This window comes from Aythya marila (assembly GCF_965140915.1).
Source record: "Aythya marila genome assembly, chromosome: Z".
In the NCBI taxonomy this organism is placed as follows: domain Eukaryota; kingdom Metazoa; phylum Chordata; class Aves; order Anseriformes; family Anatidae; genus Aythya; species Aythya marila.
This window is the reverse complement of record NC_139080.1, coordinates 36,773,781-36,786,838: the sequence shown is the minus strand read 5'-3', so window position 1 is coordinate 36,786,838 and position 13,058 is coordinate 36,773,781. Positions and strand designations below refer to the sequence as shown.

At 34.5% G+C, this 13,058-nt stretch overlaps 1 protein-coding gene across 3 annotated transcripts in view; it reads right to left on the bottom strand.

Moving 5' to 3' along the window:
• Positions 1-13,058, bottom strand: part of DENND4C (DENN domain containing 4C) — a 70,698-nt gene that overhangs the window by 24,347 nt on the left and 33,293 nt on the right. For all 3 annotated transcript variants that reach the window (XM_082783591.1, XM_082783592.1, XM_082783593.1), the window contains exons 9-19: positions 11,670-11,814; positions 11,129-11,304; positions 7,906-8,006; positions 6,244-6,462; positions 5,091-5,236; positions 3,886-3,921; positions 3,506-3,636; positions 2,549-2,681; positions 1,881-2,087; positions 1,083-1,211; positions 198-342 (exon numbers count right to left, since the gene is read on the bottom strand). In XM_082783591.1, the coding sequence (XP_082639717.1) occupies positions 198-342; positions 1,083-1,211; positions 1,881-2,087; positions 2,549-2,681; positions 3,506-3,636; positions 3,886-3,921; positions 5,091-5,236; positions 6,244-6,462; positions 7,906-8,006; positions 11,129-11,304; positions 11,670-11,814 (1,568 nt within the window). The remainder of the gene's footprint in view (positions 1-197; positions 343-1,082; positions 1,212-1,880; positions 2,088-2,548; positions 2,682-3,505; positions 3,637-3,885; positions 3,922-5,090; positions 5,237-6,243; positions 6,463-7,905; positions 8,007-11,128; positions 11,305-11,669; positions 11,815-13,058) is intronic.

Here is a 13,058-nt window from a genome sequence, read left to right as displayed (position 1 = left end):
ACAACTCATTCTTCAGCGTAGGAAAAGACATTGTAAGACAAACAGTCTCAGCATCAAGCATCAAGTTGACTATTATCAATTTATATACATTTAAGAAGGGTTTTCTACTTGTAAAAGCCAGAATGTTAGGTGCAGTCCTTCAGAAAGCAAATCATGCTCTTGTTCAGCAGAAAAATTCATTTCACCTAACTTATTACCTGATATCACAGGTACTCGTGGGCTCTGCGTTGCTTTCTTTAGGCACTGCCTAAATTGTGCTGTGCCGCGAACTACATTTCGTACCTTTGTCCACAGAAATATGCCACTGCGGTTACTGCTAGGCCAAGGAGACTCTAAGACTGCCTACAGAGAGAGACATTGCAATAACAACAACACAGTAACAAATTTACACTAAGAAACACAGTACAGTGAGAAGCTTCTCTTTCCATACTCAAAGGACATTTCCTGCCAACACTGTGAAGTAGGACAAGTATTAGAGTTTTAGCTGTTCCCTTTTATCCTACAGCTGTGGATACACTGGCTGAGTGGCAACTGACTATGCATCAAGTTTTCCTTAATTAAACAAGATGGATCTTATTCATCTGATTAGTGTATGGTAGGAACAAAAGACCATAGTAGAGACTCTTCTCCAATTACTTTTCATACTTTACTATGAATTTCCATTAGAAAATTACAGAAACATGGAAGCAAGGAAAGCACGAGGCAGCTACTTCAACTAACCTAATCCCAACCTTCATCACTCATGGATGCTGCTACCTTAAAGGATACAACTAAGAAGAGATGGCTGTGACATGAAAGTAACTAGACAGGTTCCAAACCTTGGAAAGGAAACACTATAAATGTATTTCAACAGAATTGTCGGTTAGACAAACAGCACAGGAATGTAAAAGTAAAAAATGTAAAACCATACACTGTAGATCAAGTCAAGTGTAAACTTGTCTTAACTGCTGGCTTGCCCAACAGAAACAGCAAATTCAACTGAAGAGCTGTAACGAACAGTCTTCAAATCATGCTATAGAATAAAGGGAATAAAAAGGCAAGTGAGACATTGGTTCAGTATCTTTTGCCAAAATTTCTTTTACCTTATTGTAATAGCCGTAAGTGATAGCATTTGGCTGTATTCCAGCATTTTTCATTTCAAAGAGGACTCTCACGGCCTGAACAGGCTGACCCCACAGTCCACAGAGTTGCATCACAACTCTGTAGCACACCTGACAAGATACAAAAGTCCATAGATTAACAGATGACAAGGATTTTGAAACTGTTTAAGCTCTTCCCAAACTTCACACAAAAGGGAAAGCCATATGAAAGCAGCTACTCAACCAACAGCCAGAAGAGGGAGCAAAAATTCAACAGGAAACTACACAAGCTGAAATAACACCAGGAGTCACACACAAGTGCTTATTTTTTTTCCCCACTTGGCTTTTCTGTTTGCGAAATAAAGGAGGGAAGGAAACACCCACGCAAAAAAGTGGGATAACTTGCTTCTTTGTGTTTGCGTATACTACTGCAAGAATGGAATGCTGCACACAAATCCATTATCCCTTCACTTCAGTATGACTGCAGAGCATTAATTCAAAGCACATTTTAAAAACAGAGATATTCAAGAACTGCCTTCTGGAAGAAGTCTGGGAGAAGATGAGCAACACTAAGCTGGATTACATGAGTAAGCTGATACTATGTCAATGATAAGAAAAAAAAAAAAAAGAAATATTTCTAGTTTTCTTAGTTGGGCAGACTTTTGTAAGACCATTTTGATGTAGCTTTAAAACAGGTCAGACTGTGAGAATGCTTAACCTGCTGTTGGTGGTGAAACACACTATATTTGCACTTTGTCTTCTGCTCTGTGTTCACAGTAATGATATTTTATTCAGACTTGCCTCATCTAGTGGTTCCACGTCAGTTTTCCTCATTTTAATTAGAACATCATATGCCTGCTGCAGTGCTTTGACCTTGGGATGTGCAACTCTGATGTAGGCTGGCAGACAAATAAACCATAAGCTGTAACTGTGACTGTAGAGACATTTAGCCCACTGTGGGGGGCTTACATAATACTTCTTGGCTAACTTATGGGCTGTTTTTATTTCCTGTAAGGGTGAAAAAAAACCAAAGATGACAAAGGTGAACAACCAGAGCCTAGAAAACATTACTAACTCAGATACTAAGCTATTAAAAGTAGGCATTTAATAACAATGAACAAACACTAAACTGCCATTCTATTCTTAGCACCCTCTTTTGAAGGTTCTCCACAAACAAAAAATAGCACCTGAATTATGCCTTCCCCCCATTTTAAGCATTCATTTTAATTTCATTTTGTTTTATACCATGGCCTGAAGTTTAATGACTAGTTTGACGGTAAACTTTTATCTCAGATGCTAATCTTTTGCTTTCCATTTCTTTTCCTGGCAAGTTTTGCTTCTCAATAGTTACACATAGACTTAGTTTCCAACAAAGTAATTTGTAGTATAAATATGCAGCAGTAATTTTTATCAAAGCAGCTTAATATCTTTCAGTATTCACATGGTGATTATGGTAAGACTTATCTGACCTGTTTTGTCCTCTTTGCCATGAGTGCTGGACTATTTGAAATGCTGCTTCCAGCTGGGTGTCTGCTGAAGGAGAGCTTCAGTTCCTGAGGCCTGTCAAACAGCTTGAAATCTAGTCGTGGAAAGTTTTTGTAGCTACATAGATATATATATATTAAAAAAAAAAAAAAAAGTAGGGAAAAGCTTTTTATGTATCTGCTGAAAGCCTTACAAAGACAACTTGCATGCAAATAACTGATAAACAGGAAAATAAAGGAACCAGGGGATTTATATGTATGTTTATAACATGATCCTTTTAGTCCTGTTCACAAAGATATCACAAAAAAGAAGCAGCCTTGGACATTAAATCCCAGTAGACCATGGATATAAGAACCAGACCACTATCCACACCACATAGGTCTGGGAAGCACTGATGATAATTACTAACAACAACAGCTGGAAACAGACTTCTTTGCCTCCAAGAAAGAGCAAGAAAAACATAATCACAGTGTGTGCAACTCCACACTTCCTGCATAGGGCTGAAAAACACTGAATGGAAGAAGTCTGAAAAGTGGAAAGGGTGTTTTTCTCTTTTGGTTCATGAGTTGCAGATCAATAGTACTGGGCAAATCCATTACCCACCCCGTCATTCCTACCCTGGAACAAAGACAGTTCCTACAAAATCCACATAAATGGCTCAAGGAAAGATAGACATTAAATACACGTAGCAAAGCATTACTACAAAGTTGGCAAGTAGTTACTAAAAACTACAACCAAAAGCTACTTGCCCTCAAACATGCCCACACAAAATACTTCCAGGCCTTCAGAAACTTACCGGAGTCCAGGCAGATCACATCTTTTTAAAGATGTCCTTACCATTTATTAAGGTGAGTCTTGTGCCAAGCTGAAATATCTGCCCCGCTCAACATCATAAGAGTTCTAATACTCCAGTTTCTCTACGTTAGTTGATTGAACTGTACCTGTATTTTGGTGCTCGGTCTTGTCCATCATCAGGGGGAGGTTCTGGTGGCATTATAAACACTGTGTGTTCACTTTTTTGTGACTCATCAAGCTCAATCAACCGTGCATCTTCAAAAGAATCTGCGTCAACCTGAAAGGAGAGTTTGTAATCTGAGTCCTGAGTTTAGCTTTGGGATAAAATGTACATTTTAATATTAATTATATTAAAGTATATGTAAAAATACACTGTTTCTGTTCTTGATTTTATACATTATGTGTAAGCACAATATATAAAATGTATCATATTTGTTATCAATGCTCAAATATCAGTTCTACAGCCCTGTCTCTTCACTTTTATTACACAGTAAATTATCTCTGAACATACTGAGGGTCAAAATACCTTGTCTCCTTTTTCTGTTCCTTTATCTGGAAAGAGCTAGGAAAAGAGAAAAAAAATCAGAGTTTATTCTCAATGGAAAAAGATCCTAAATAATTCTATTACAGCCATGTGTTTTACTGAAATATTAAATGAGTAATACCAAGTATTCACACTACTCTGGAAGCACTTTCATTTTCAAATACCTTGCTGAAAGCAAGAAGTTATCAGAATGCTTTCAATCTGTTGACACTATGGACTAAATACAAAACCTTAAATCTATTAAAGAAGCTTTAACTTAGCTTAATTGAAATAAACTGTTTTTTGCATATATTTTCACTATGACAATTTAAGTATGCAACACATTAATAACTTGCAATTACTGTAAGTTATCAACATTACTAAACAGAGCATAGTCTAGACACATACTGTAGATGCACACCCCCTACTTGGCATAGAGAAAAATAAAGGCAAGGATACTTTGAAACTTTTTTTTTTTGCGATCTGCTTTAAGTGGTATTTTGATTGGAAACAATACTGAATCAACAAGTTATTTGCACAGCTTAGTGCAAAAATCAATGTTCTGTCCAGAAGGGATCATATATATGCACATAAAAAGTATATAAAAACCGCTAGCTCTGAAATTTTATCTTGTGAACCTGTCATTTTTAAGATGAAGTCATAAACCTAATAACCTATGTAGCCTAGAAACATGCTGAAGACTTGGCTTCAAAAAAAACATGAATGGGTTACAGCAATCTTTCTCATATAAAATACATGCAATGAAATGAAGTCTTATCTTTGTAAATCAGTTTTGACCACAAGTCTGAGCACTAGGCATATTTTTATGTTTAAAGTTTATCATGTGAAGTTTGTCATGTGAAAAAGAACACCACAGATGGCAGTGGTAGATAAGTCTAAATTAGAGTGAGGCAGATTACTGTTTAAAAAGGAAGATATAAACGACATTGTGTTAAAGTGTCATGAACTGGTACTTTTCACATTCTCTTACAGCTTGACATCCTGCAGGGCTTTAATTACAGACTCCTGTATTAACACAGAAAACTATGACCATGCAAGAAGACAAAGGAAGAAAATAATTCAGCAATAATAACCAAAAATTCCAGTCTCTCACACTTGTTACAGAGGGTAGCTGCCTTTACAAGTAAAAGGCAGGACAATAAAAAAAAAAAAAAGAAGCATATAATTTAATTTAGTATGTTTTTCACCTTTTCTATGCAGTCATCAAAAAATGCCAAGCCAGTATCCTTGTCACTCACAAAACTGCACTCTTCAATAAAGCTGCTGAATATCTGCGTTTTGGTGAGATGCGTGTAGAACTTCGTATAGGCACGGTCTCTACTTTTTAAAAATCCTGGTTAGAAAAAGAAACACAGAAGTAAATAGTTAAAAGTTCCATAAGAAACTATACTGTAAAAGTGTTAACATAAAACATTTACAGTGCTAATATATAAAACATTGGCTTTATTAGTAAAAACAACTACTTATCACTTGCATTCAGAAGATTAAAATAAACTTGTTTATGTAAGATTTCTTCCACATAGTTAACAATACATGGCATGCAATCATCCCCATGTTATCACAATCTGTTTGCTGATTTGTTGACTTATTATGGACAAAAAAGGAGAATGTGACCTCATTCATTAAATGCAGAAGCATTTACATTTTAGACAATAATAAAAAAAATCCCCTTCCACTATTCTAGAAGTAAACATTTATGATTTTTCAAGTGTTTAAATAAGAATCCCATCTCAAATCTCTCTTCTAGATAATTTAAAACAAAACAAGAAAAAAAACACAAAATACCCTCACACACACACACATGCACAAAAAAAAAAAAGAAAGAAAAAAGCAAACAAACAATCAAACAGACAAGACAAGCCACCAGTGACATTCTATCTGGCATTCAACTGATGAACAGATATGAAAAAGTCAAAGTGATATGGTAAGTGATAAAGTGAAAAAAAATAAGATGACCTTTACCAACTACTGTTTTGTTATGTTTCTGAACTCTGCCCAGTACTCTTTTATTTTCCCATTTATATCAAAAACATTATTTTGCTCTTCATCAATGGGCTTCTGCCATTTTTGCTCCATACAAATTGAGAAATATTCTTTAATTCCCAAGAAGTGCCCTTACAGAATGTGCCACGAGAAGAAGGCATCCCCCTACTGAAAGACAATTTTTCTAATATCAGAGTTGTTACAAAATGGGATTCTATTCGTGTGTATCAATATTCTAATCAACTTCAAACAGCTTGATTTTATATAACTGCAATTCCAAATATTGCCAAGAGTTGCACCAAAGGAAAATTTGGGTTAACTCCAATACGATCAGCAATTTATTTCTCTCAACCTCACCTTGATGATCAAACAACGAATCAGCAGCAGTTGCTTTATTTGAAGGTGCCTGAGTGATTGGTTTGAGGAACGTTCTGTAACCCTTTAAAATAGATGCCATGAAACGTAGAAAAGCTTCCTGGATCTCCATCTCAAGTTCTGTCATCTTCTTCTGCCAGGAGAAATCTGCCTCGATAGGAGTCATCTCCACTGCTGAGCCTTCTGGTGCTTTCTTGTGAACTAGCAAACAGCAATATACACAATCCTGTATTAAAATGCAGCATAGTTGAATAGACAACATTTGCAAGATATTGAATATGATTTTTTTTTCTTTTTTATTTCCCGTATTTAGAAATTACCAACACTGTAAATAAGTTCTCTTCTTGTCCTGTTATTACTTTCCAATTGATCTGGCCCATATAAAAAGTAGTTATTTCAGGAGTTGCTTATGTGTTTTTCTAACTTATCAAGGCTTCTGTGACCTGAGAAAACGAGCATTACCTTAATTTAGATTTTGCTATCACATTCCCAGCTAAACTCTGTCTTTCAGTAACAAGTCAACACAAAGGATTCTGTTTTCCCTGTTCTGCTGATTACTTAAGATTGCACATCGAGGAAAAAAATGTGCTTTAAATTATTTTTCCAGTGACAATTTTAACATTTTTGTATACCAAAGGATGGAAAGAAGCAGATCACATAAAGAGTTTATTCTTGGACCTTATTCTTGGACAACAACAACAAAAAAACTAGCAGGTACTGCTTCACCTTTGAACACAGTTACAGATTTTTATTATAATATAAATGTAAATAGTAATATAAAATAATACTGTTGAAATGGGAATTCAGTCTGCAGCATTTACACATTAAGTAGAGTATCATGCCCTGCTGATAAAACCAAAAACAAAACAAAAGTTGAGGTTTTCTAACAGTAAAGGCAATCTGGAAAAAAAAAAAAGAGGAAAGAAAGAAAGGAAATTAAGGCAAGAAAGCCCAACTCCTAATTAATACATTTTCTGTTTTCATAGTTTACCAACTTTTTTTTTTTAATATCTGTTGTATACCCATGAAGCTATCATTGTCTCCTTTATAAATACACAACTGAACATACTCTGAACAAGATTGTCTTAAAGATCCTGTCTACAGATAGATAGAAGATATACCTGCAGAATAATTTAGTTACAACTCTGTTCTTACCTTTCCAAGCCATTAGTATGATGGTCAGTTTTTCCTCTTCCTTTTGAAAAAAATACTTTCAACATTTTGCTACTGGATTTTTTTTGTAGGAAAGTCAGTACCTGAGATATTCAACTATATCTGCACAATACCTGGAGTATTGTGCAGTATCTTACTCAAACACTTATTTCCTTTATTATTTTTGATCAGAACAGTGAACATTGTTTATGCTGAGACCCAAATGTGTTTCTGTTGAATCTTTGTTTAAATATAACTTAATCATTACTAAAGGCTGAAAATTCCCCACTTTGAGGAAGTGACAACAAAGAAAAAAAGTCTAAAAAGATTTACACCACGTTACCAAGAAGTCCTTACATTTATACACTACTTATAAATTATAAGACCTGTAGATGTGTATCAGAAAATTTAGTAGTTTTCTTCTAATATTTACTTTCCCTGCTTTAGGCAGTTTCTGTTCTTATCCCTTCCCATTTATTTTAGATATTTCACCTGCTGCCAGCTGTGGGTGCAGTTTCTTTAAGGTGCTGAGCAGACTTTTACATGGCTTCTTAGGAAACTGCTTCCAGTTTGTGCTCTTCTTATCATCTGATCTAAAACACAGGGGAGGATAAAAGGATATATAAAATACAGACCATATAGAAAAGAATAGCTTCCATTGGCCTAAGTTAATTCATTTTCAGAAAAAGGAAATCATTTTGAAAAGAAACCTTGTCACTGTCCCTATTTGTCAGAAATAATAAATATAATAAAATGGAGTGACATTAACTCAGCACTTCATTCCCTCAGAAAAGAGCAGTATAAATTGACTTATGGGTAGTTTTCTCCATTCTGGAAGGAGGATCTATATTGAGATCTGATTTAGAGTTTTTGGTTGAAGTTTCACATTGCTGAGTTTCTTCTCAGAATCTATACCAGTCTCACTAATATAATCTGAACACATTAATCTGTATATGGTTATTAGTTTAGACTATTGTAAACTTGCTGTTCTGCTACTGACACAAATAAAGGCTGTTTGCCACTACCACATGAAGTTAAATTCCTGTAAAATGCTGGAAGACCAGTCAAGTAGCCCTATGCTCATAAGCTTTATAGTCACTGTCACATGTCTATGACAATTAAGTTCCCAATTTCAGCTTCAATCAAAGGCTGCCAGGAATTAGGAAGATTGGAAATTCAGTTTACAATTTGGAAATTATGTGGTTGATTAAATAATGGGATAAATTGGTCTGAAGGTATGCTCATCTTTGTCAGAGGAACAAGGGATACAATGCCAGACCCCATTTAACAGATGAATATAGAGACAGAAGGGAGAGTCACAAGAACTCCTAAGCTCGTCGTGGGAGAAAGAAAGTGGAACAGAATTTCCCTAATAAGGTGTAGAGCAAACTTTGATGCCACAAGACCTAACCAGTTATTACTATTTCCGCTGATGCTGTCACTGTGACATTGCACTTAGCATCAGTAGAACTGTTTGCTCAGTTGGCACAGACACATAGCTTCCTTAAGGAGGAAGTATACATTAAATGTATTAAAAATAAAATTAATTAATGAATTAAAAAATAAAAATAAAAATGCATGGTTGCAGATATCATCTCCTTTTTTTCCCACCACAAAAGCATGCCTACAAACAATATAAGCAGTACTGTTCCAAAAATGCAAGAAAAAAAAAAACTATTATATATAAGAAAAAAAAAAAAAAACCACCTCTCAAATTTGCACCCAAAAAGGCTACTTTCCTTAATGAGCTTTTGATGTTAGTTTCACAGAGATGGTTGAAAACATCCAAGAAAAGACTTTAAGGAAGATGCTGAATGAATAAAAGACATTCAGTAGTTTTCGCAGTAAATGAAGTTTTAGTCTATCATAAGGAAGATACCAGCAAACTTGGCCTAGAAAGATGCCAGTCAGGCAGATTGATGTACTAGAAAACACTGATTTTTTCAGATGTTATTCTTCTACTATGCAGAAATATTTTACCTACATGCAGTTTACCTACATATCTCCAAAATGGAGAAATATCCTCATTTCCAGGTTAAAAAAAAGATACCTCCAAGTTTTATAATGCAGGTACCAACATCTCTCATTTACTTGAAGTCAAATGTTGAAGATGTTCAATTCCTCTTAAAGTCAAGTAAATAGCATAGATTAAATATGTCCAAAATGGACAGCAAAAGACAAAAAGATCAGTTAGCCACTGAAACAGAAAAGGACTTAAAAGACACTAAAGGAAAAGGTGCCAGAATCTTTTCAGTTGTAGACAGATAAGACATCAGCCACTGGTAGATTTTTAGTTCAGTAACTAGTAGCCAACTTTATCTTTCTATGACTCATTCCAACAGAATCTTTACTGTCTCCTTTCTCCGCTAAATCTACTGCCTTACTCCAATTCTTTTTTTTTTTTTTTTTTTTCCAACCCAGACATCAATTTCCATTCTTCTTATGAAAAAAAAAAGACATTTTTCATTGCAAAAGGTATCTTCACATAAAGTTATCTTCCTTACATTTCTTTCACACATAATTATTCGTTTGATTGCACAACACTTTACATACAATGATGAAAATGTTTTTTGCGATGTTTTTATTGGGGACCCAGGAGAAGAAAAAAGGCAAATAAAAAATATGAATACAATCTACTCTGTTGTTTACTCTTTTCTTTGATGCTACTAATCACACAATACATTTCAATAACTTAAAGGAAGCATTTGATTCAGTAAGGCATCATAGGAAGGGTCCTTTTTACGCAATGAAAAGCATGAAAGCTTTCAAGTGACCCATAGATCAAATGACTAATTTTGATTCGAGTTAGTGAAAATGAAATCAAGAGTTAAAGTGACACGAGATGATTTAAGACTATATTTTCACACAGAAGAGACACGCATTATTCAGTGATGTTCACCCTCAGATAGCTTACATCCCTCTTTCTACTTTTGATCTAATTACTCTAAATGGAAAAGAATTTATAAATTTAATAAATCATTTTAAAATCAGGTATTTACAATCCCATTTAGATTTATCACAGAAGAAATTCATTCTAGATTAGCCTCTCCTATAGAAGTTGTAAAGAAACCCTTCATGCAACACTTTATTTAAGACAAGCATTCAAAACATAATTAAATGAAAATATTTTAAAACAAATATAGGCAATACAAAAAGTTTTGCTTGATTGATCTCACTGAGAAGTCAGCTCCTGTAACTTAATAAATTATTTTTATTTCATTACACTAACAAAAAATGTCCTGAATTCAAGACAGCTTCAAAAGCTTCATGAAGGGTCCTGAAACTCTCATGTTCAAACCCAATATTCAATGAACACAGGCAAATCAAATCCTCAAGTGGTGAAGCAAGGTGAAAATGCATAAAATGGTGGCACAATAAAAATAAACTGTTCTTCCTCTATTCTAGCTTGTGTCCCATTTCCTAAATAAGCAGTATGAGAAGTGAAGGAAAAAGAAAACAAACACACATTATCATTTCAAGCAACATCTGCAGCACATTATTTATTTTTTAATTTTATTGGCAACCCCCAAATGCTGACCCTTGACTTAGTGATTTTCAAGTCTCTATAAAGCATTAGAAGCGAGATAAAGAACAGAGGACAGGCAGAAACAAAACCATATTTGACAAAACAGTTTTTAAATAAAGTTTGCTCTCTCTCACGTAGTTCAGCAATTTCTCCATCTACAGATAGATATAAAAACCCCATAGAACTTACATGTACACCATGTTTGTGTCTAAGTCAATGCACACAATGTCCTGTGGTGGATCATACAGATCAAAATACCGTGAATCAACTCCAACAATAAATGGAACAGGTGCACTGAGTACGGTGGCCAGAGACAAAGGACATAGGGGGATATATGGACATTGCCACTGAAATGGAAATATCATCTGAAGGAAAAATGAAATGAAACCGATTCATTAAAACAGGACAACAGACCTTGTACAGCATAAAACAGGTAAGTTTGTTACATGCAGCAAGTTGAAATTAAATTGCTAGAAACCCTGTTACACTGTCAAAACAGAGTCTTCAACTTTGATCACTTGTTTACAGGACATTTCTTACTTATCTATGCAAAAGCATTGATCACTTCAACAATTATAGTAATTAGACATGCTAGAGCGATTTAACTAAACGCAATTGCTAGGAAAAAAATGATCATTTAATGCAATCATTTTAACTTATAAAAGCCTCATAGTAATTATGGAGTTTCCAACATTTTCCCTTGCTGCTGTACAGAACACCTTGTACTTACAGCTACTACAGCTTCAGCAACTCCTGTCAATACAGCTGGTCTAAGAGAATGAAGGAGGATCTTGCCTTCTAACAATACAAAGAGTAGCAGTGTGGCACAGTTTTCTGGTCCAAGATTCATGAGTAGAGTACTGAAGTCTGCTCCACTAAGGGGTAAATGGAAAGGAGAGAGGGGGAAAGAATGTTACAGGATTTAAACATTAAAAGCGAGAGCGAGGCACTACTAAATTTCTAAGAGCTGTTTGGACCTACAAGTTGAATAATTCTTAGATATTTTATGTGTGGTAATAGTAGTATTTAATAGCTAGCACTTCAGTGTGAGACTTGTACTGCAACACAAAAACGTAAATTCAAAAGTACTGTTACAGAAACATATGCCTTAAAATGCTACTGTGTGGTTTATGGCTCTCTCACTTATGCACAAGCAGCTTGTCTTCCTAACAGTAACACAGACCTAACTAGTTATCACCTACTCCAAGCACAAAAAAACACTACTAGTTTCATAGGATGTTACCTCAAGCAAGAATAATGAATTACAGTATCTATTTTATCTTAGTATCACTATTTTAAATTCTAGTACTAGTCAAGTAGAAAATAAATAAATAAATTCAGCATTCTCATAGCAACATGCATTTAGTTTCTACAGTTTAATCTCCATTTCATTTCTTTGGAAACCATACAGATATTTAGGAATTTTAATGATGTCTGTAAAAGTAGAAGAGGGGTGTAAAATCTGTCCTTATAATGCTAATTACATGTTACTTTGCAGTTTGATGGCTAGCTGCAATTTTTCCCTTAAGTGGCTGAGCAACAGCTGAGATTTAAACATTGGATCCTTTTGCATATACAATATTATATATGATAACATTTAAGGGAAAACAATGTAAAGAAGGGTGATTTTTTTTTTTTTTAATTAAAAGCAAAACCAAAGCAAACAAACAAAAAGTCATGTCATATTCATAAGGAACTCTAGCCTTGTAGGTGTTATCCAAAGAGACTGCATCAAGCCTCATTCACAAATATTTTAAGTTACAATTTTGGATTTTCAAAGTGTTTGTGCACTTGGGCATTTATTGATTTCACATAACTGCTTAACATAAATGTCTCCCTTGGAACCAAAAAGGGATAAACAGCTCAAGATAACAAGAAATCTATCTATGGTATTTTTAAAAAAGTCTTTACTGTTTATATTCTAAAGATGGAAGATACTTAAATACATGTATTATTTCCTTACAGCCTCCTTTCTTCAGGATAATCAGTAATACCATTCTTTCATAAGAGACAGGTCTATGTCATAAAAACAACACTGTCTAATATTTCAAATGCATATTGTGCTGTTTATAAAATCTAATAATATTGAAATAGCGTTTGGCTTTCTTCTATGCTTCAT